This window comes from Budorcas taxicolor, chromosome X, assembly GCF_023091745.1.
Source record: "Budorcas taxicolor isolate Tak-1 chromosome X, Takin1.1, whole genome shotgun sequence".
In the NCBI taxonomy this organism is placed as follows: Eukaryota; Metazoa; Chordata; class Mammalia; order Artiodactyla; family Bovidae; genus Budorcas; species Budorcas taxicolor.
Genome location: NC_068935.1, coordinates 23,611,317 through 23,636,640, shown reverse-complemented (window position 1 = coordinate 23,636,640; position 25,324 = coordinate 23,611,317). Strand labels below are relative to the sequence as shown.

The 25,324-nt window shown below is 33.6% G+C and overlaps 1 protein-coding gene and 1 non-coding gene across 2 annotated transcripts in view; both read left to right on the top strand.

Annotated features, from left to right (window-relative positions):
* Positions 1 to 24,809, top strand: part of LRCH2 (leucine rich repeats and calponin homology domain containing 2) — a 110,169-nt gene extending 85,360 nt beyond the window's left edge. Inside the window, exons 13-21 of the mRNA XM_052663508.1 lie at positions 2,825 to 2,873; positions 2,952 to 3,068; positions 12,543 to 12,587; positions 14,615 to 14,665; positions 16,911 to 16,968; positions 17,721 to 17,833; positions 18,006 to 18,143; positions 18,296 to 18,373; positions 24,690 to 24,809. Of these exons, the coding sequence (XP_052519468.1) occupies positions 2,825 to 2,873; positions 2,952 to 3,068; positions 12,543 to 12,587; positions 14,615 to 14,665; positions 16,911 to 16,968; positions 17,721 to 17,833; positions 18,006 to 18,143; positions 18,296 to 18,373; positions 24,690 to 24,809 (769 nt within the window). The remainder of the gene's footprint in view (positions 1 to 2,824; positions 2,874 to 2,951; positions 3,069 to 12,542; positions 12,588 to 14,614; positions 14,666 to 16,910; positions 16,969 to 17,720; positions 17,834 to 18,005; positions 18,144 to 18,295; positions 18,374 to 24,689) is intronic.
* On the top strand, positions 14,997 to 15,125 carry LOC128070682 (small nucleolar RNA SNORA35). The gene has a single exon (XR_008201656.1). It is a non-coding gene; the product is annotated as a small nucleolar RNA SNORA35 (small nucleolar RNA).
* Positions 24,810 to 25,324: the final 515 nt, after the last annotated feature.

Genomic DNA, 25,324 nt, shown 5'->3' with positions numbered 1-25,324 from the left:
ACAAAGCCACAGTCATCAAAACAGTATGGTACTGGCACAAAGACACAAATATAGATCAATGGAACAAAATAGAAAGCCCAGAGATAAATCCACACACATATGGACACCTTATCTTTGACAAAGGAGGCAAGAATACACAATGGAGTAAAGACAATCTCTTTAACAAGTGGTGCTGGGAAAACTGGTTAACCACTTGTAAAAGAATGAAACTAGATCACTTTCTAATACCGCACACAAAAGTAAACTCAAAATGGATTAAAGATCTAAACGTAAGACCAGAAACTATAAAACTCCTAGAGGAGAACATAGGCAAAACACTCTCAGACATTAATCACAGCAGGATCCTCTATGATCCACCTCCCAGAATTCTGGAAATAAAAGCAAAAATAAACAAATGGGATCTAATTAAAATTAAAAGCTTCTGCACAACAAAGGAAACTATAAGCAAGGTGAAAAGACAGCCTTCTGAATGGGAGAAAATAATAGCAAATGAAGCAACTGACAAACAACTAATCTCAAAAATATACAAGCAACTTATGCAGCTCAATTCCAGAAAAATAAACGACCCAATCAAAAAATGGGCCAAAGAACTAAATAGACATTTCTCCAAAGAAGACATACGGATGGCTAACAAACACATGAAAAGATGCTCAACATCACTCATTATTAGAGAAATGCAAATCAAAACCACAATGAGGTACCACTTCACACCAGTCAGAATGGCTGCGATCCAAAAATCTGCAAGCAATAAATGCTGGAGAGGGTGTGGAGAAAAGGGAACCCTCCTACACTGTTGGTGGGAATGCAAACTAGTACAGCCACTATGGAGAACAGTGTGGAGATTCCTTAAAAAATTGCAAATAGAACTCCCTTATGACCCAGCAATCCCACTGCTGGGCATACACACTGAGGAAACCAGAATTGAAAGAGACACATGTACCCCAATGTTCATCGCAGCACTGTTTATAATAGCCAGGACATGGAAACAACCTAGATGTCCATCAGCAGATGAATGGATAAGAAAGCTGTGGTACATGTACACAATGGAGTATTACTCAACCATTAAAAAGAATTCATTTGAATCAGTTCTGATGAGATGGATGAAACTGGAGCCGATTATACAGAGTGAAGTAAGCCAGAAAGAGAAACACCAATACAGTGTACTAACACATATATATGGAATTTAGAAAGATGGCAATGACGACCCTGTATGCAAGACAGCAAAAAAGACACAGATGTGTATAACGGACTTTTGGACTCAGAGGGAGAGGGAGAGGGTGGGATGATTTGGGAGAATGGCATTCTAACATGTATACTATCATGTAAGAATCGAATTGCCTGTCTATGTCTGATGCAGGATACAGCATGCTTGGGGCTGGTGCATGGGGGTGACCCAGAGAGATGTTATGGGGAGGGAGGTGGGAGGGGGGTTCATGTTTGGGAATGCATGTAAGAATTAAAGATTTTAAAATTTAAAATAAATAAATAAATAAAAAATAAAAATAAAAAGTCTTGGAAATTCCCTGGTGGTCCAGTGGTTAGAACTTGGTGCTTTCACTGCTGCGGTGCTGGGTTCAACCCCTGGTCAGGGAATTAAAATCCCATAAGCCACGTGGTGTGGCCAAAAAAAAAAAAATTTCACTTTCATTTTTGAAATATCTTTGCTAGTATAAAATTCTCATTTGTTAATTTCATTTTCTTTTGGTACCTTAAAGAGGTTTTTCTCCTGTCTTCTGGATTGTGCTGTTTCCTGTGAGAACTCTCTTGTCAGTTCACTGAACCTAATGTGTATTTTTTTCTCTGGCTGCTTTTTAGATTTTATCTTTATCATTTGCTTTTAATTTAATTGTGGTGTATCTTATTGTAGTATTCTTCATTTTCTTTTTTTTTTGCTTGGAGTTCATTGTGCTTCTCAAATTTGTGTGTTCATTGTTTTCATGAAATTTGAAAATTTGAAGTCTTTATTTATCTTCATCTTTCCTGTCACATAGCATATATTATTTTGGAACTCCAGTTATATTAGGTCACTTGAAGTTTCATGCAGATCATCTAAAGAAATTGCATTTTTTTTTTAGTTTTTGGTAATGAATTAATGTAATCAATATCCTATAATATTTTTTGACTATATGTCTCTAGATACTACATTTCTTTTGGGCTCAATTGGAGTTCTTTTGAACTCCAATTATATTAGGTCACTTGAAGTTTCATGCAGATCATCTAAAGAAATTTTATTTATTTATTTATTTTTAGTTTTTGTTAATGAATTAATAGACGAGATTTGGGAGCTTCCCTGGTGGCTCAGATGGTAAAGCATCTGCCTGCAGTTTGGGAGACCTGGGTTCGATTACTGGGTCGGGAAGATTCCCTGGAGAAGGAAATGGCAATCTATTCCAGCACTTTTTCCTGGAAAATCCCATGGACGGAATAGCCTGATAGGCTACAGTCCATGTGGTCGGAAAAGTCGGACATGACTGAGTGACTTCACTTTCACTTTAATGAATTAATGTTATAAATATCCTATAATATATTTTGACTATATGTCTCTAGATACGGCATTACTTTTGAGCCCAAAAGAGCCGAAATGCTCTATGCATAGGGTGTGATTAAATAATAAATGCATTTTGATGTTCTTTAAAGGAGCATAAGTTATTTGGAATTGAATACATTTTGTGAAAGTTTTATGTTATTAGTTCAAAGCATAGGCATGGGTAAATTCTTTAGATTTCTGGTAAAAAGAAAAAACTGATAACTATAATGTTAATAATGTATACTTAAGGTATACATTCTAAATATTTTAAATATTAAGGCATTTTTAATTTTTCAGTGTCTCAGCAGATGAAGTTAATTCACCATTATCACCCCTCATATGGCAGGTAAGAAGAAATTAAATTGCTGTTATATCTAATATTTTTTTATCATTTATCTCATTAAAAGAAATTATCTTTTTACAGCCCTTAGAAAATCAAAAGGATCAAACAGATGAGCAGCAATGGCCAGAATCTCACCCAATAATCTGGCAGAGTGAAGAAAGGAGGCGGAGCAAACAGATTAGAAAAGAATATTTTAAGGTACTTTATTCAGTTTATAAAATGTACTTTGTAATTATTAGCTTTGATTTTATCCATTTTGTTTTACATTAATATGACAGAATATAACTCTCTAGTTAAATACAGTAAATGTGTTATCTTGATTTCCTACATGCATGTGGTATAATTATATGATCCAGTTATTTCCATAAAATTTCAGCAATTCAAAATAATTAAGAGTAGATCAGAGTGAATTGTGATTTGCCAGATACTTTACAAGAAATATGAATGTTTACTACACTGATTGTTGTAGCAATATCTAATAATGTTTTAAAAGAATTGCCTAAAAAAGGTCTTTCATTCAGTTTGTTTCAATAAAGAGTTGACACATTTTCACAATTAGCATTTAACTGTTTCAATGTAAATAAATGCTATTTATATTATTCTAAAAAGCCTCTCCCCCATTTTCTTATTACCTTAATATATTTCTTAGGATGATGTTTCGTCTTGGCTCAATTAAAGGCTCGGGCCATCTGAATTATCTCAAATTTCTAGTTAGCAGAATTTTAATGAAATTTCATTGCATACACCTTCGTAAACATTGTAATATTTTTTGTCTATTTGTGATTCAGGTCTGCTGTATTGTAGTGACCAGTCATTAGAATTGGAGTACTCTTGAATTTGTTATTGGGATTTCTGATTCAAATGAACAGTGAAAAGAAGTTCCTGCTCTATTCAGCAAATTTTGTTGTCTTTGTGAACTTTTTCTGTTTCCCCAAACCTAATTTTGTCTGATAATAAATACACATATAAGTACATAGTTCTTATTTCATGCTGTTATCAGTTTGATAAAAGTGAATCTCTATGCACGTTGATCAGTTTTCTTTTTATGGATGTGTAACATATATTTGGAAGTAGTATCATATGCCCAAAACAATAATGTTATATGTCTTAGTCTGTGTAAGTTTATGCTGTCAACAAATAACTGCTGGATCCTTTTAATGAGCCTCATGTTACCTGGTCAATATGAGAGATAATGAAGAAATAAAAGACACAAGGAAAAAGGGAAAGACATTCTAGATAGAACCCTGGTCAATACCCTTTACAAATCTGTAGTTATATTTACATTCTGGCATTTATTAATTTAAAGTCCCCTCTTTTTGTTTATGGAACTTGAATAAAGGCACTAAAGGAAACTTGTTAACAGATAAAACTTGATGAATAACTGATGATGTGGTATAAATTTTAATATTTTTAACTAATAAAAGAGATTTGATATTTATTTGATCATTAGTATAGTAAAAGCATACAGATTCTGTTTGTCAAAATACTTATATATGGCAGTTAGTAAGTGCCAGGCACTGTTCTAAGTACTTACTTTACAAATATCAACTCATTTAATCTTTATAACAACCCTATGAGTAAGTACATTTATTACCATGTTTACTTTATAGATGGGCAAATTAAGGCACAGAGAGGCTAAGTAATATCCTCCAGGTCACTTAGGATAACAAATGTCTGAGTTCATTGAACCCAGAGCCTATGCTGTGCTGCCTGTTGATCTACTGTGGATAGCCTAATACCAGATGAACACTTTTGTGTTTTTAATTTATTGTAACTCAAGTAAAACTCTCAATAAAAGTCTTAATGGAAGCCTCAGTGAACCTTAAAAAATAGTTGTTTGATTTAATTAGAATAATTTTTGTTTAATATTTTGTTTTCTATGGCTTAAGTATACCTTCCACAATATTACCATTTTATAAGTTGCTAAGGGATCAAATAAGATAATATTTGAAGAGTCCATAATCATCATTCAACAAATGTGAATTTCTACTATAGTTAATAAAGTAGGTGCAAAGATAAGCTTCAATTACTGGGAAATGTTTTAAGCAATTATGTAGTTCTCCTCAATAGTCAGAAGATGTCAGTGTTAGGACAGTGTAAAAAGTTGAATGTCAACAGTTTTTTCCTAAGATGTTAAAAAAACTGTAAAATTGAGATACTACTAAGTGAAGTCAAAAGTGTTATTCAGATTTGCCAATGTTTTCATGATTAAAATATCATCGATTTCTGTGAAGTTTCTTTCTTTCAAAAAGAAAATTTCTTTTAATCACTTATCCCTCAGGAATCAAAAGGCTTACTCATAAGATATAATATTGAACTTAATTTAGATATATAGTTAATGTATACTACTATAGAGATTAACTATATATCTAAATTAAGTTCAATATTATATCTTATGAGTAAGCCTTTAATGTATACTACTATAGAGATGGCTTCCCTGGTGGCTCAGAGGTTAAAGCGTCTGCCTCCAATGTGGGGGACCTGGGTTCGATCCCTGGGTCGGAAAGATCCCCTGGAGAAGGAAATGGCAACCCACTCCAGTATTCTTGCCTGGAGAATCCCATGGACAGAGGAGCCTGGTAGGCTACAGTCCACAGGGTTGCAAAGAGTTGGACACGACTGAGCGACTTCACCTTGACTATAGAGATACATATCAAATTTTCACTAAACTTACTCAGTGATGGCTCCTTTAACTTTGCTTTGTTGTGAAACATAGAGCTTTTGTGCACCTTTACCCCAGCACATATAAATGACTGAACCACAGGATTTCTTTGTTTGTGTCCCATGATAAATTATTCATGATGCTGTTATTTAGGAGATTTATTGAAAATGTGTGTGTGTAAACTCTAGCTCTCCGGTTTCTTAGTTGCTGGGACTGGTTTGGGGAGGTATGTTTTTCAGGTAAGCCCCTGAAATGAAATTAAAAAATGTTTCAACATAATTGGCCAGATGATGTAATTAAGAAGATAATTTAGGTCAAACTATATGAGTAAGTAGATCATTGTAGGAGAGTTATGTTAACTCTTTTAGACTCTTGGCCACCCTTGTTCAGATTACAATTCTAGTAAATAAAATTTAACGTCATTGTTACTGAAATAAAATCACTGCATTTCTCAAAGTAAAGATATTCCAGAAAATACATTACCTTAAAAAAGAAAATCTTAGAGAAATGTGTTAGTATATAAACAAAGTATGAAAATTTAACCTTTTTTTGATAATGTTCAGTGTAAATTAGTAGCTTTCATTTCTTGTAGGAATGACAATACAAATTTCTAAATGCATTTGATGATTCTTTTCTAAATAAAGTTAAAAACACTAGATAACTATGCTAAATTAGTTTTTTTAACATAATTTTATTTATTTATTTTAATATAAATTTATTTATTTTAATTAGAGGCTAATTACTTTACAATATTGTATTGGTTTTGCCATACATCAACATGAAGGATTATTTGATTTATTTAAATGCCAAATATATTTGTCTTCAAATGTATCTCGTTACTTTTGTGATAAAGCATTATGACTCTTAGAATACCTGTTTAATTTGTAAATATAGTATGATATTTTAATTAGGCTTAACATGAAGGAAAATATTTTCGTGTATTTTCTCTGACCATGTTTAACTGTATACCAGAATAGGGAAGCCAGCTGGGCTTGTGAAGTGAATTGATTTGTTCTGAGTCAGTTTGTGCACAAGTACTGTCTTTCCTGTGAAGTTAATATGAGCTTCAGAGATGAACGAACTAATCTTTGTTTCCTAAGTAGGCCTTTATTGTATAGTATTTGAATTTAGAATTAATGAAACTTCAGTTTTTCAAACATATTAATTGAGGACAGCTGAGGTGAATTAGTAACAATTGGGACTTACAGAATATTTTAAATCTATCTATATATTCAGATTTGAGTTGTAGGATATTTAAATATGTACAGTAATGCAAAACAAGTATCGTTCTAAGTTTTTGTGTATAATGGATATTTTAAATTAGAATAGTACTTGAGTAACAATAATACAAGTCTCATCAAGTTTTTGACTGCATCATCCTCTGTTTCTTTCCTTTATCCATTATCTGCTCACTCTTCTATGTCCTGTCTCTTTACCTTCCATCTTATAAATGTGCTCAGACCTCTACCGTTATCTCTGATTCCCGAACAGCTGTTGCCTTGTTTCTTTGCTTTCTTCTGGGACCAAACTTACCTTTGCTAGATCTGCAGTTTTTAATCACTCCTTAACTCACTGTGGGCTTTCCTGGTAGCTCAGCTGGTAAAGAATCCACCTGCAATGCAGAAGACCCCGGTTTGATCCCTGGGTTGCGAAGATCTCCTGGAGAAGGGATAGGCTACCCACTCCATTATTCGTGGACTTCCCTGGTGGCTCAGACGATAAAGAATCTGCCTGCCATGCAGGAGACCTGGGTTCAATCCCTAGGTTGGGAAGATCCCCTAGAGAAGGGAATGGCAACCCACTTCAGTATTCTTGCCTGGAGAATTCCATGGACAGAGGACCCTGGCAGGCTACAGTCCATGGTGTTTCAAAGAGTCGGACACAACTGAGCGACTTTCATTTCACTTAACTCACTGCAGTGCAGCTTTTACTTCTATTTCTCCATTAAAATAGTCTCACTACTGCTGCTGCTGCTGCTGCTGCTAAGTTGCTTCAGTCGTGTCTGACTCTGTGCGACCCGATAGACGGCGGCCCACCAAGCTCCTCTGTCCCTGGGATTCTCCAGGCAAGAACACTGGAGTGGGTTGCCATTTCCTTCTCCAATGCATGAAAGTGAAAAGTGAAAGTGAAGTCGCTCAGTCATGTCCTATCCGACTCTCAGGAACTCCATGGACTGCAGCCTACCAGGCTCCTCCGTCCATGGGATTTTCCAGGCAAGAGTACTGGAGTGGGGTGCCATTGCCTTCTCCGAAATAGCCTCACTGGAGCGTAACATACCTACTAATGGCAAAATTCAGTTTAGCGTTTGACAGTGATGAGACCTCTTTCTTCTCAAAACCCCTTGCTTGGTTTCTTCCTCATTTTCCTTCCCCGATTCTTCTTTTTTTCTTTTTGATACTCCTGGCTAACTTTTCTTCTGATTTTTCTCCTACTTGCTTTTAGGGTCTCATCCTCTTTCCTTACTCTCTCTGAAGCTTTTATGATTTCAGATGTCTCATATTCTCCTGGGTCTAAATTTACATCTCATAACTTTTTTTCACTTGTCTCTGTACCTGTGTTTCTAATTGTCTGGATACCATGTGTTTCATATTCATCGTGTCTCCCTGTCCCATCCCACCACCATGGAACTTGCTCCTCCTCTCTATTCTTTATTTTAGTTAATAGCAGTATTACCCACCCAGTTTTCTAAGCTCTGTACCTCAGTCTTCCTTGATCTTGCTCTCTTTCTTTCTCCTCACCTACTTGTTCACCAGAATGCTAACTATACATCTTTCTCCAATTCATTACCTCTTCTCCATATCTACTGCCCTTGCTTGTGTTGGAACCCATATTCTTTCTTTTATTGGAACCCATATTCTTTCTTTTATTGGCAGTTGTGTTAATAATAACTTCTTAATGGTTCCACTTTCTCTAGTTTCACAGGTTGTAGAGAAATCCCTGGCTTAAAATTCTTTATTGGCTCCTCATTAGCAATAACAAAATATGGACTTTTTGAAAGCATCATGTCCATCTTTACCTAAGTTCTGTTACCTGACACAGTCTCATTAGCAACTCTTTGACGTTTTCCTAGGCTGGACTTTTTGTCCTTTGTGCTCTCCTTCTTCTGAGCATGCTCATTTTCTTATTCCTGAAAAATCCCTACTAATCATTTAGGATTTAGGGATGAGAGTATAGCACAGTGGTTAAGAGCCTTGTCCTCAGAAATCAAACCACTTTGGTTCCAGTTCTCACTTAGATATCTAATTGAGTGATTTGGTAAATTTGGTAAATTACCTAATCTTTCTGAGCTTATTATTTTTATTTTTTCTTCAAATGACTCTTTTGGTATCTTCCTTCACAGGATTATTGTAGCTACTGAATTATTTAATGAATAATGAACTATTTAATGAATAATGAATTATTCAATGAATAATGTAAAGTGCTTAAAACAGTACTTGCCACAGAGTGTATACTTAATTAGTGTGTGTGTGTGTGTGTGTGTGTGTGTGTGTGTGTGTGTGTGTGTTATTCACTCAGTCGTGTCCAACTCTTTGCGACCCCACGGACTATAGCCCGCCAGACTCCTCTGTCCATGGGATTCTCCGGACAAGAACTGGAGTGGATTGCCATACCCTTCTCCAGACTTCAGTTCAGTTCAGTCCAGTTGCTCAGTTGGGTCCAACTCTTTGCGACCCCATGGACTGCAGCTTGCCAGGCTTCCCTGTCCATCACCAAACTCCTGGAGCTTACTCAAACTCATTTCCATCGAGTCAGTGATGCCATCCAACCATCTCATCCTCTGGTGTCCCCTTCTCCTGCCTTCAATCTTTCTCAGCATCAGGGTCTTTTCCAATGAGTCACTTTTTCGCATGAGATGGCCCAAGTATCAGAGTTTCAGCTTCAGCATCAGTCCTTCCAATGAATATTCAGGACTGATTTCCTTTAGGATTGACTGGTTGGATCTCCTTGTGGTCCAAGGGACTCTCAAGTGTCTTCTCCAATACTCCAGTTCAAAAACATCAATTCTTCAGTGCTCAGCTTTATGATCCATCTCTCACATCCATACATGACTACTGGAAAAACCATAGCTTTAACTAGACGGACCTTTGTTGACAAAGTAATGTCTCTGGTTTTTAATATGCTGTCTAGGTTGGTCATAGCTTTTCTTCCAAGGAACAAGCATCTTTTAATTTCATGGCAGCAGTCACCATCTGTAGTGATTTTGGAGCCCAAGAAAATAAAGTCTGACACTGTTTCCACTGTTTCCCCATTTATTTCCCATGAAGTGATGGGACCAGATGCCATGATCTTAGTTTTCTGAATGTTGAGCTTTAAGCCAACTTTTTCACTCTTCTCTTACACTTTCATCAAGAGACTCTTTAGTTCTTCGCTTTCTGCCATAAGGGTGGTGTCATCTCCATATTTGAGGTTATTGATATTTCTCCTGGCAATCTTGATTCCAGCTTGTGCTTCATGCAGCCTGACATTTCACATGATGTACTCTGCATATAAGTTAAATAAACAGGGTGACAATATACAGCCTTGACGTACTCTTTTCCTGATTTGGAACCAGTCTGTTGTTCCATGTCCAGTTCTAACTGTTGCTTCTTGACCTGCATACAAATTTCTGTATGTATTTCTCCAGACTTAATTAGCTTATTATTTACTAAAATGTCATTCTTTTGTGTTTGGTTTGTTTTTCTACTAGTCATCTTTTATCAGGTGTTAATTCTCAATTAAAATATGAAAGGATTCAGTAAAGATCAGGGCTTTTGGGCAAAGGTAGTCACGGTCAGGAATGCAGACTGTGTCCTCTTCAGTGGGTACTTCTATAACTGCTCATGTTTGAGTTCCTTTTAAGAAAGGCAGTAGTCGAAAAGCATGTAAGCATAGAAACTCCAGTGACATGCTTGTAATACCTTTTTGAAAACCTTTTTGTAATACCTTTTTGAAAACCTTTTTGAAACTCTTCAACAGTGCCTTTAGAGGTGAAATCTTGCAGCAGTAACAAGCTTGGGCAGTGCCCCTGTTTTGACGTCCATGAGTTTCTTCTCCTTCAATATTATGACATGCTTTCTTGGGGTCCTGGTGTTCACTCTCCAGGTGTCACTCTATTATTGAAATAGAACAAGTGCCATCAGTGACATCATGCTTAAGGGTGGAAAATAGGTTTATTCACACATGCCAGGTCTGTTTGATGGCTATCTGGAACACTGGGTTGAAAGTGTACTGAGGCTTTGTCTGGGATTGGCTGCCAAGAACACCTTGGTAGATTACTGATAGTTTTTGTAAGCCACAGGAGAGACAGTAGAGGAATTTAGGTCTTATGTTTATAATCCCTGATACTGTTCATCCTCCAGTTTGTGGATGAGTTACCAGGTAGGTTAGCTGTTTTTCGAACAGTTTTGGAAGATAATTCTGCATAAGTAAAGGGGGCATTAAATAGAACCTTGAATGCCAGCAGAGAAATCTGGACATAATTGGAAAGTTATTTTTTTTTTTTCAGTAGAAGAGTTAGTGTTTTGAAAAAGGTCAATCTACCACTGATTTGCAGGAAAATTTCTGTGATGGCAGAATCAGAAGAACTTTCAGTTCAGTTCAGTTCAGTTCAGTTCAGTCATTCAGTCGTGTCCAACTCTTTGCGACCCCATGAACTGCAGCACACGAGGCCTCCCTGTCCATCACCATCTCCTGAAGTTCACTCAAACTCACGTCCATCGGGTCCGTGATGCCATCCAGCCATCTCATCCTCTGTCGTCCCCTTCTCCTCCTGCCCTCAATCCCTCCCAGCATCAGAGTCTTTTCCAATGAGTCAACTCTTCGCATGAAGTGGTCAAAGCATTAGAGTTTCAGCTTCAGCATCAGTCCTTCCAATGAACACCCAGGACTAATTTCCTTTAGAATGGACTGGTTGGATCTCCTTGCAGTCCAAGGGACTCTCAAGAGTCTTCTCCAACACCACACTTCAAAAGCATCAATTCTTTGGTGCTCAGCTTTCTTCACAGTCCAACTTTCACATCCATACATGACCACTGGAAAAACCATAGCCTTGATTAGATGGACCTTTGTTGGCAAAGTAATGTCTGTGCTTTTCAGTATGCTCTCTTTTTATAACTTTTCTTCCAAGGAGTAAACGTCTTTTAATTTCATGGCTGCAATCACCATCTGCAGTGATTTTGGAGCCCCCAAAAATAAAGTCTGACACTGTTTCCACTGTTTCCCCATCTATTTCCCATGAAGTGATGAGACCAGATTCCATGTGTCAAAACTGTATTTCCTTGATTATTGATCCTAGTAAAAGCACTTTTTACATTCCAGCATTTGTGATATTAAGCATATTACCTCTGTTCCTTGTATTAAATGGAGATGATAGTATTTACCTCAGAGTTGTTAAGATTAAGTGGGTCCATACATACAAGACACTTCAGTCAGTGCAAAGTATATATTAATAGTAAGCACTAGTATAAGTGTTAGCTATTATCACTGTTACTATTATTGTATAGTCAATATATACATGTAGTATTTCTTAACCTAAAATCAATAGGTTTCTTAAAAATGAATGACATTTTTGAATGGTAAGATTGCAGACTAAGCATGAGGTAATAAGGCCTAGAGTAGACTAATAGTTTAACAGTTGAGAGAATTCAGAAGTCTGAGAGACTTTTCAGAAAGAACTGACCTGATGTTTTGTATATAGTGGATTAAGAAAAAGGAGGATTTAAGACAAGACTCAGCAAACCTGAATGAATGGGAAATAGATTGGTTTAGGAAATAAATGTTACTTGATGTATGTACTTAGAACAATGCCTTGCATGTAGAAAGTATTACTTGTGTTAGCTATTATAGTAGTAGGACTGTTTAAAATGGTTATGAAATTAAACAGTTTAAAGATATTTACATACAATTTACATTTTACATGTAATTTAGATAATTTAAAAGTATCAAAATGTGAGTAAACCTTATATATAATTTACTAGTTAGAAAATTCGTGTCTAAGGAAAAATAAAGTATGTGTTTTAAATATTTTTCAGTATAAATCATCAAGGAAGAGTTCAAGTGGCAATGAAAACAATGAGGTGAGAAAAGAGGGTAATATTAACAATTATTTAAAACATTTATTTTCATATGTAATTGGCTCAATCAGGGTAAAATATTATCCATCTTGTTATTGATTTAATGTGTGGATTTTCTCCACTAATAAAAAAATTAGCATGATTAGACTGGTATTAATTTGATTATATAATTTCCACATTGTTCTTAGTAGTTTGGTCTTAGAATTTGATTAACATTCATATTAAAACTGTAACTAAAATTCTTGCATATTTTATCTTCTTAAATCAGCATGGTGGTCAATTGAGATTTTTCCTTTGAAACTTACTAATCTCTTTTCACAACTCTGTATACTATTTTAACATTTAAAATTAGATTTCTACAGTTTGAGCATTACTATAAATTTTTCTACCTCATCATTTTAACTTGTACATCAGCCTGGCATTTTTGAAATGATACAGTCTCATCACCATAAATACTTAAGTAACTCTATGTACTTTAGTTTGGACAGATTGGTAATTAATTTGATGTTGAATACTTGGGAGGACTTCTGAAAACTCTTTTAATTTTAAGATATGGAATCACCCAAAAAGTGTGTGTTGTACTGTAGGTTTGAGGTTCAGCTTGGATGATTTCTTTGTTCCTTTTTATGTTTACTCCACTTTGGTCCTGCATGCTTCAGTATCTAATCAGTTACCAAAACCTACTCTCTTTTTTTCTGGATACAGAAATATTTTGAATACATTCCCCACCTGCATTTCTGCTCTGGCACAAGCCCTTATCATTTCTGGCCTGTACTACTGCAGTAGCATACTTAATCTTCTCCCTTTCTCCAATCCATTTTCCTCTCTGCTGCCAATGATTGTTTCAAAGAACGCAAATATGATCAGGCCATTCCCTTGCTTAGAAACCTTCTCTGTCTCCTCATCACTTAAAAGGTAAATTTAGGGTTCTTCTTGATCAAGCTTTAGCTTCCCACATCAGCCTCAATTCACGATTTACCTTCCTTTCACCATACTCTTCAAAAATACAGAACTACAAGGTTTTCTACTAAACACAGCACAGCACAAGGTTTTCTGCACTGATCCTTACATTTATTGTTTCTGTGCCTTTGTCCTTGTCCTCTCATCTTGGAATATTGTTAAACATCTACTCAGTTTTTAGTTTCTCAGGAAACTTGCCTTTACTTATCAGCCCCACCATTTCCCCAAGTATCCCTTATCTGTGCCTAATAATATGTCATGCATAGCTCTATTATTGTTCTGAGAAGTTTGTATTACTTCTGTAAATGAATCTATTTCCCCCCCTAGAGTGAGAGATCCTTGAGTGAATGATATTTTACTAAATTTCAATATTCCCAGGGTCTAGCACCAGTGTCTGACATATAGTAGACAGTCAGTAATCATTTGTTGATGATGAATGTATACTTTATCTTGTATGTATATTCAAGGTTAAATGTTAAGATTTTTGTATTTGTTTAGTAGTAGTCATTGAGAAAAAACATGAACCATTTAGTAGTATTTTATGCAGTTCAGTTCTTTGTCATTATTTCTAAGCTTATATTAGATAAACGTAATTTTCCAGGTAAATGTTATTATTTGGGGTGATGGAATATTTGCATGCTTCCATGTTTCTGTCTCACATTAGAATATATTGCTGCCATTTCTTATCAGGAATTAATCTTAAATTGTAACTATTTTCTAAGAACTATAGAAAGGTTTTTCATTAGTAATATTTAAAGGAAATAAACTTGTAAGAAAATATTTGATGTAAGTAGACACTACTTATAAACTCTAAATTGCTTATGAATCACCTGAGGATTTTACTGAAATACAGATTCTGATTCAGTAGGTCTTGGGTGGGGCCTGAGATTCTGCATTTCTAACAAGCTTCCAGAAGATGCTGATGCTACTGGTCTACAGACCACATTTTGGCAAGGTGGTGGATGGTATTTTCCAGATCCTTCTTTAGTAGTTTCAGTTTTCCTTTTGCATGTCTGAATCATCATTCATATTTTAATTTCATGTTTCATGTTTTTATTTTTATATTTTAGCAAGACAGTGATAATGCTAATATGTCACCACAATCACCAGTATCATCTGAGGTACAAGTTCTGTTTTTTAAATGTGTTTACATAGGTTTTCTTTGTCGCTTCTCTCTAACCTCATCTTTCTTTTGTAAATGTAGTTTATTAGCCCATATTTAAAAATCCATAGTAGGTTAATTTGTACAAAACTAGCCTACAAAAACTTCTAAGAACACCATGTTTTGGTACAAATATTCATAATGAATATCACTTAAATTACTTATTGAAAAATGCCTATAGATCACATGAAATAATTCACTTTATAAATTTTTTATGTTTTATAATTCATCCATATTTTGAAATAAATGACAAGAGTAGCTTTCAGATTTTAAATTTGAAAAAAATACTTCAGCATTGTGCAATGGCCTTTGGTTTTTCTCATAACCAATTAGGTCTGAAAGCAATGCAAGAAAAACTTCCTTTTTCCACGAGAAACATCCCTGTAGTGGGTTGTTCCTATCGACAAGAGGGTACACTTTTCCTAGCATCTTAGACCTAAGGAGGGGCCATGGGGAAAAGGGGTAGATGAAAGTTAAGAGTTTCTGAGATCTCAACCAAATATTCTTTTCGTTTGAATGATTGACTCTTCTAATTTAGTTAAACTTGTTGCTTTTAATATGTTATGAGATAAATTTTAAAAATTCTAAACAATAGCTCTTTTACTTCAGATTACTTAGTATTCTAAAACTGTACTGGCATTAGTAAATAGATGATTTTTTATTTATTTGGTGAATTCAGGACTTTGTCTAAATATTTGGATAATCCAAAATCACAATATAATTTTGGTTAATTAGACAGTATTTCATTTTATATAGGTGGTATTAGATTTTTTTAAAGCCAGAATTGTTTGTGTATTGTTTTGGGTCAGTTGCATCATAAAACTTTAAGATGGACTTGGACATTAGTTTTCTAAACATGTTTCTAAATTACTTATATGGCAGGTAAACTGGTTTACATTCTTTTTTCAAAACAGTTTAAATTAGGATATGCTAAAATTCATCTCTGTCACATGCTTTTGTAAATCCTTTCTTTTACTTTCAGTTATAACAAATGTAGGTGATAACTTATTTTCTTAGATTTTTTGTGATTTTATGATCTATGCTCAATGAGAAGAGGATCAGTGCCAATTTTCTCAAATTATATTGCTTTTGTAACACATTTTCCTTACATTTGGATAAACTAAATTTTTGTCTGGAAATTCATAGTACTTTAACTGAAATAATCAAGACAAACAGGCTTGTGGATAGATAGGTGGTGAGCATGTGTTTTGGTAGCTCAGCTGATGTTCAACTTGAATTGCTTATCCCATGTTAATCAGAAAATTAAGACAGTCACCAGAATGCTGATTGTTTCAGTTTCATCAGTGAAAGGAAAATGGTAAAAACAATTAGTATAGTGCTTTACTATTAACAAAGTGCTTGCCTGTACATTTAAACCTAAGAGCAGTCCCACTAGCTGGGTGTTATCCTCATCCTTTTACAGCTCAAGAGTGATAAGTTTTCCTAAAGACTTCAGTCAATAAATGGTAAAGGAGTGACTGAAGCCCAAACTCTAACAACTTCATAGTTGTTGTACAGATTAAATAAGATGCTATTAAAATTGCACTATCTTTCCATTTTATAATTTACAAAGTGCTTTCTTTTAGTTATTTCAGTTAATTTTTACAGCAGCCTATTTTAAAGGTGAAAGGATAGTTACAGAAAAATTAAATGTTTTGCTTAAAACTTAGTCTAAACTTTCTGACTCTTAAGTTCAGATTTTTTAAATATACCACGTTTCTTTTCACAGTACACTACTGTTTGAAAGCACTTTGAAATAATGTGAATTCAGATAGAAGAAATAATGCTTTATTCTCTATCACTCTGCAGCCACTGTTAGTTTGAATGTGTATATTTGCCTCAGATTATCCACTAAGGGTCAAGTCCGTAGTAGATAGTAAGTAAATGTCACTAATTTCACTTATCTTTTCATTGAAACTTTTTTCCATTTTTCAGGAGACTTTAATCTGGTTCTTCATTAAAAGAAAGAGTATATGTTTATTTGATTCACTTCAATAACTTTCATTTCCCTTATACTAAGAGAGAAGTTAATTAGCAAATATTTGTAGACCTTTTAAAAATGAAGCATTATCTGTTTGAATTAAACTGCAGTTTACCTTTCTCTACTCCACTAATTATGGAAAAAAAAATACTTGTCAAAATTGGCATGAATATAACTACTTTATTTTGAAAGAAAAAAGATTTTATTTGTTTTTTGTTTTTAGGAGTATGATAGAACTGATGTTTTTTCACATGGTCCCTTTGGCTTGAAGCCTAGATCAGGTAAATATATATTCTGCAAATACAATCTATTGGTTATATACAAAACTAGAGTTTCTCAGCTTAAATGGGATTGATTCCTTAGTTTTAAGTACACGTAGATTCATTCTTTCCCCTCTCCTAAAAGTAATTTTCTCTTAACCTTATTTGTCTTTCCAATTCCCATTCCCCATTTCTTTCTTCCTCTTTACCTTCAAGCTCCTGAAACCTCAGCTTTTTGCCTTAGATATACTGCAGTCTTATTTCTACTCTACTGTGACTGCTATTAGAATGACCACTCTGCCAGCAGACCAAACACTGTTTGAAATTATAGCACTCCATTATATTGTGGTTTTAAAAAGGGATCTTTTCGCATTTGGCAAGCCCAAAAGAAAATGGATCCATGTTACTTGGCAAGGTATTGAATTATAGTTTTTATTCCTGAATAACTGTATTGACCTTCAAGAATAATTTCCTATTTCTTTAAAGATAATAAAGGCTGATTTCTTAACCTGGATCATGTTTCTAATAACATATGTTTAAGTAAGAACATCTATAGGTGGTAGCAGTTGTTATACTTGTCTTCCCTGTTGTTTTCAATTATGCAGATAAGTAAATTTCAATTATATTCTGTAAAAAAAAAAATTAGAATTCATTAATAATGAAAGTGCTTTATGTCATTTTGTTCTAGTTCTTTGTATCATGCCTCTTTCCGTGCCGATGGTTGATCCTTCCGATTAGCTTTGTAATAAGCTAGGAAATTTCTGTTTTTATAGCTTTCAGCCGCTCATCTCGCCAGGAATATGGGGCAGCAGATCCAGGTTTTACAATGAGAAGAAAGATGGAACATCTACGGGAAGAGCGAGAACAAATACGACAGCTTCGCAATGTAAGTCACATTGACCTTTCAGGTCTGCCTTATAGAAATGGGTTTAACTTGGAAAATTAAAAAAGAATATATTATTTTCAGTACTCTTTAAAATTTTAGATTATGTAATGATTAGTTATATACATATATATTTAAATAGAATGTCTGTGATTTATACCCATTTCTTTTACAGAATCTTGAATCCAGGTTAAAAGTAATTTTGCCTGATGACATAGGAGCTGCACTGATGGATGGGGTTGTTCTTTGCCATTTAGCCAATCATATAAGGCCACGCTCTGTAGCTAGTATTCATGTGCCATCACCAGCAGTGGTAAGTTTTGGCTACAGTTTGTTAGTTCTCTAAAGGAAGATAAAGCTGCTTGAAACAATCTTTAAATAATATTCTTCAATAAATATAATTTTCAGTTTTTATAAGTTTTATACAAATATACCTGAAAATATACTATTTTTCTTACTTTACAGCCTAAACTTAGCATGGCGAAATGTCGAAGAAATGTAGAAAACTTTCTTGACGCTTGTAAAAAGTTGGGTGTCTCACAGGTAATTATTTTTCTAACAAAATGATCATTTAAATATGAATTTATTACATACATACTGGCTTCTTCACAGTAGGCATGAATAATGCTTTTTGAACATGAAAATGAATACCTTCCTTTTCACCTTCTACTGAATTCCATATTTAAATGTAAAAGCTGTCTATTGAATGGTTTTTAAGCTGCTCTTAAAGTAATTATAAAATAGCTACATATGTAGAAAAATTTACTAACCATGCACATCATCGAATAAACGTAACTTACTGGTCATATGACAGGTTGATTGTGATGCTGTTGCTACTCTTATTTTTCCTGATAGAGGATATTTGGATTCCTTTAATTTAAGAATAGACTCTGATTGGAAGATTTGCATTCAGTGTGAACAACATTTAAAACTTTATTTAAAATGTCAATTTGGAAATCTTAGTAACATTATGATAATACCTTGCTGGATAAACTTTTTCTGACATTTGTAGAAATTAGCTTATGTTTTATGTAATAATTGTAATAGTATTAAATTAACAAAGCAATATAAATATATAATGAAAATGAAAAATCAAAATATTGCTTTTTTGATAACATTATAAACTTAACAACATGATGAACTGTTGAGAGGACTTGGAATTGTTAGCAGATCACAGTGTAGTTGTACTTTTTTCCTTTTATTTTTTAAAGTATATTTTATTGAGATATCATGGACATAACATTTTGTAAGTTTAAGGTGTACCATGTGTTGTTTTGATACACTTAAATATTGTGATTATTAAGTTCTCTTTTCAATAGTGTCATAATAATCTGGCTTACAAATTCTACTGTAACCTCTTTCTACAAGTGAATAAATATAATTTATATAGAGCGAATCAGTTGAATTACTGTTTAATTTGGAAGCTATATGCAAGCTGGTTACTTCTTGTCTATGCTTGACATGATGTTTTGAAATTTTAATTCCTAAGCATCTTTATGTTAGTTCTTTCTTTTTATACTCACTCTTAATCTCTTAGAAAGAAAAATTAGGATGGTTATTTTTCAAGTTTGTTATTGCATTGTGTATATTTTCCTGTTTTGTCAGTTTTTAAGAGTTTTTTGATGAGGGGTTCTCAGTCAACATTTATTAAATGAAAGACATTTTACAGATGAAGAAACTGAGGCACAGAGAGCTTAGAAAACTTATCCAAGTTTGCTAAACTTTACTTTTACTAAAACTTTAGTAAACAGTGGAAGCAAACTATGAACCTCAGTGATCTAATTCCAGAACCCACCCTCTAACTTGGATATTCTCTATTTCTGTTCTTATACATGAAATGAAAGACAATCTAACTTACTCCTGACACTTTCTTTATACATTAGGCAAGGAGAATGACAGGAAAGGTCTTATGAAAACCATTCTACTTAGCATGCTCTCATCTTCTTTCTCCTATTTGTTCTGTGACAGAGTTAGTGACTCACCCATCCTCACCATAAAGGTGGCTCATCAGCTTTCATTTTCAAAACTCTCTAGGTATTGGTAACAAAAGGAGAGATTTTATTTTTAGCTTCATGTTGTTTTTCCCTGACTTGAAAATGATCATATATAGTCAGTTTTTAAATTTAACTTTTTAGGATATTTTTGTATTTTTAACAGTTTTATTGAAGTATAATTGACATACAATAAAGTTCATATAAGTATACAGTTTGATGAATTTTGACATATGCATATACCATGAAATCATTACCATAGTCAGGATAATGAACATGTCCATTACCCTCAAAAGTTTCCTTTTATCCCTTTGCAATCCTCTAGTCAACCGCTAAAAGCTGTTTTCTGTTATTATAGTTTAGTTTGCATTTTCCATCTGGAGTTATATATAACTGGAATGATAAAATATGTACGATTTTTTTTTCTGGCTTCTTTTGCTCAGTGTAGCTATTCTAAGACTCATAATATTGCATGTATAAAAAGGTCATTCCTTTTTATTATTGTGTAGTATTTTATTATATGAATATATCATAATTTGTCAGTCCATTGACCCGTTTGTTGATGGCCATTTGGATTGTTTGCAGTTTTAGGGACTACTATAAATAAGGCTGCTATGAATATTTATGTACCAGTCTTTGGATATATACATTCTTTAATTTTGGGTAGGCACATAAAAGTGGAATGGCTAGAACATACAGGACATATGCTTAACATTGAGTATAAAACTTTTCCAAAGTGGTTATATCATTTTACATTCCCATCAGCAGCGTAGGAGAGTTCCAGTTCCTCCACATCCTCAGTAATATTCAATATGGTCAGTGTCTTTTTAAATTTATTCATTTTAATAGGTATGTACAGTTTGTCAGTGTGGTTTTAGTTTCCATTTGTCTGAAGACTAATGATGTTGATCATTTTTTAAAGGTCTTATTTTCCATTTGTATGACTTTTATGAAGTGTTTGTTCCAATCTTTTGTCTATCTTTTGAGTTGTTTTCTTACTGAGTTTGAGATTCTTTATAAATTGTAGATAAAGTCCTTTATTGGATGTGTGGATCAAGTCCTTTATCAGATACAGTATATGATTTACAAATACTGTATCCCAGTCTTTGCCTTATCTTTTCATTCTCATTATAGTATCTTTCAAAGAGCAGAAATTTTAATTTTTTTGTAATTTGTCATTTAAAAAAAGTGATTGTACTTTTGGTGTCAAACCAAAGAAATCTTTGCATAAATTAAGGTCACAAAGATTTTCTCCTATATTTATTTCTAGAATTTTTATGGTCTTAATTTTTACATTTAGGTCTATAATCAAATTTTAGTTAATTTTTATATATGTTGAAAGGTATGGATTGAAGTTATCTTATTTTTAGGCCTGGGCACACACATTGCTTTTTATTTTAAAAAATATTTAATATATCATAAAATTCACCCATTTAAAGTGTATAATTCAATGGTTTTTAGTATAGTCACAGAGTTGGACAGCAAACTATTAATAAGGGTAGAATATTTTTATCACCCCAAAAGAAACCTCTTAGCTGTTAGCAGTCCCTCCTCTTTTTTATCTGTATGAATTTGCCTATTCTTGACATTACATATTAATAATGTCATATGATATGGGGTCTTTTGTGTGTGGCTTCTTTCATTTAGCATAATGCTCTCAAGGTTTATCCATGTTGTAGCATAAAGCAGTACAGACATACTCAGGTTTATTGCACTTCACTTTATTGTGCACCACAAATACAGCATTTTTTATGAATTCAAGGTTTGTGACAACCCTGCACTGTCAGATGATGATTAGTATTTTTTAGTAATAAGATTTTTTAATTAAGTTTTTTTAAAAAGATGTAATGTTATTGCACACTAAGAGACTAGAGTATAATGTAAACATAACTTTTATATACATTGGGAAACAAAAATTCATGTGACTTACTTTATTGCAATATTTGCTTTAGTTTGGTGGTCTAGAACTGGAGTCTCACTATCTCTGAGGCATGACTGTACTTCATATTTTGGGGTTGAGTAATAGTCCATTGTATGTATATACCACATTTTGTTCACCATTCATCAGTTGATAGAAGCAATGTATGTGGGTTCTAATTTCTCTGCATCCTCACCAATTACTCTTGTCTACCTTTTTGATTCTAGTCATCCTAGTAGGAGGTCTGAAGTGGTCTCATTGTGTGTGTTTTTTTAAATTTTTTATTTATTTTTTAATTTAAATGTTGATTAGCTTTTCCTTAATGGCTAATGATGTTGGTCATCTTTTTGTGTGCCTGTTAACTATTTGTATATATTCTTTGGAGAAATGTCTTTTCAAATCCTGTGCTCATTTGTTAATTGGATTAGTCACCTTTTATTATTTCTTTATGTATTCCAGATACAAGTTCCTTGTGAGATACATGATTCTAGTTTGCTGAGAGTTCTTACCAGGAATGAATGTTGAATTTTGTCAAGTGCTTTTTCTACATCTACTGAGTTAACATTTTTTTCTTCCACAGCATTGTTAATTACATTGGTCGGTTTTCAGATATTAACTCAAACCTGGACTCCCTGGGATCAACCCCACTTGGTCATGATGGATTTTGTTGTTGTTACTATTTTTATGTTGTTGGATTCAATTTGTTAAAATTTTGTTTAGCCCTTTTGCATCTGTATCAATAGGGTTATTGTTCGTTAGTTTTCTTTCTTTTAAAGTTTTTGTCTGGTTTTGGTGTCAAGGTAATGCTGACCTCATGGAAGATGTTAGGAAGTATTCCCCACTCTTCACTTTTATTGAATATTATGGATAGAATTAATATTACTTACTCATTAAATATTTAGTCACAGTCATTATTGAACTTTGAATCCATCTAGGCAGGGGGTTTTCTTTGTAGGAAAATTTTTAACTACAGTTTCAATTTCTTTAATGAATATAGGGCTATTCTAATTTTCTATTTCTTCTTGTATGAGCTTTGATATATGGTGTCTTTCAAAGAATTTGTCCTTTTCATCTAGTTTGTCAAACGTGTTGCTATAATGTTGTTTATAATGTCCCCCTTTTTATCATTTTAGTATTTGTAGACTCTCCTGTGGCATCACTTCTTTTATTCCTGATATTGTTAATTCGTGTATTGTTCTCTCTTTTTCCTGATTAATCTAGCTAGGGATTTTGTGAATTAAAAAAAAAAAATTCTCAGTGAACTAACGTTTGGTTTTATTGATTTTTTTCACTAATATTTTGTTTTTTAATTTTATTGGTTTCCTCTCTCACTTTGATTATTTCCTTCTTTCTGCTTACCATTGGTTTAATTTGCTCTGCTTTTTCTAGTTTCTGAGGTGGGAGCTGATGCCATTGATTTGAAACCTTTTTTAGTTTCTGATATATGTTGGTGATTATTTGAATAAACAAGCGAAATATTAGGAGGGCAATAAATGTTGCAGTGAAATGGAGTGAGAAGATAGTTTTTGAGAACTATTTTGATAAATGAGATAGTATCAGTAGTATTTGATGACTGAGTCAGGGGAATAAGGAAGAAACACGATTATGATTCCCAGGTTTATGTTGAGAGAGACTGAATAGTGTATTACTGACTGAGGTATAGAATACAGACAGAAAAGTTAATTTAGTAAGGAAATAGTTCTGTTGTGGACATATTGATTTTGATATGTCTGTTAGACATCCATTTGGCTGTATCAAGTTGACGTTTGTATCTGGAGCTCAGAGAGATCTTGGCAGGAAATAAAGATTTGAAAATTATCAGGCTGGAAGATATAGTTGTTACTCATTGGGATTAGGGGCCTTATCTTGCCAAAGTTTCCAATGTTTCAAGAAACACTGGATTAAAAAAAGTGATGTTGTAAAACAACTATGCTAGTCACCTAAAACAAATCATGGACCATATGGGACCTATAAATGGTCTGTTTGCCGTCTACTCTATCCACTACTAGCTTATTTTCCTGAGATGAGTGAGTGTTCCAACTGAAGCAGTGGACTGTATCATTTCTTCAAAAATGCTACCAAATTTATTTGATGCTGTGCACATTCATGCATATCTTCAATTAAAATCCTTGTGATTTTGATGAGGCTTTGAGAATACCAAGGAGAGAATACAGTATAGAAAGAGAAGAGGGTGAAGACAGAACCCTTGGAAACATTAAAAATGTTAAAAGAGGATCACTGAAGGCTAATGAAACCTCATGCAAAGTTGTCTCTAAACCTTCTTTCTCATAGAATTGTGAAGAAATGACATATATAATGACTTAGAAGAGAAGACAGTTGTTATTTATCAAATTCTAGACTATTTGAACTGAGAAGCAACACAACATCACTAGAAGCTGGAGGGAAGTCATCTTATGACAGTAAAAGTACTGAAGTGCTATATACATCACAGACCATGGAACCGAAGAACTGATAGAAGGAACCAGAGTGGCTAGTTTTGTATAGGACTGAGCAGGTTACAAAATGTTTAAAATGCTTCCATATATAGATTCTTCTATTTGTTTCTCATACAGTTCCATTTTCAGGATGAAAAAACAGTATCTCAGGGAATTTTAGTACCTTTAGTACTCCATATGACCCTTAGATCTCTTGGCTGGAAATATAGTGCTCTTCTGCTCTAGCACAAGGGCTTAGGGAACATCTAGCACCGCCGTCTCACTTAAAAATATTTTCTTATTGTGTAGATCAGATCAACCTCAGATAAAAATACAGCCCATAAAATAGAATTCCATACCATAAAAATCTATTGAAGCAGACATCTTAAAGTTTATTTCATTAGAATTGTATAATTTTTACCTGGAGTTTTATAAAAACTCAGTTCTGACTTACTGAGGTTTTGCTGTACTATTAAAAAGCACATGTTTAGATATCATTTGTTTTGTTTTTTCAGGAAAGACTCTGTTTGCCTCATCATATTTTGGAAGAAAGAGGTCTTGTGAAAGTTGGTGTCACAGTTCAGGCTCTTCTTGAATTACCTACAACCAAGGCATCTCAGCTTTCTACGGCTTGACATAACATTAAAAAATCCTAAATGTCTAGTTTCATTTATTTGAAGTGATTTCAGATATCTCAGATTTATGAATAAGGATGTCTAGTCAAAAATAATTTTATTATTCAAGCTTTAGATTTAAGAAAAATCATGTTAAAACATCAAAATTCAATTTTGAATTGCCCAAACTTCTTTTGAGGGAAAACTAGATCCACTTAATAAGAGTTTTTGATAAATTCAAATTCTCTTTTTACTAAGTTAGCTAATAATCTTGATTATTTTTCAATAATCAGATTAATACTAAGTTTAAAATGTGATTTCAATTTAATAATCACATTAGGTTTAATTTTTTTATCATAGCATACTGGTAAACATCTGGATAAGGTAATCATTTTTTTACCAATTTAAAACTAATTCTATATTTGAGTTATTTAATATACTTGTGATTCTAGTTTATACATAATTTCTTCCGTCTTTGGTCTTAGTTTTATAGAAAAAAGTGAGTAGAAATTACAGAACTCTGGCTTTATATTGAA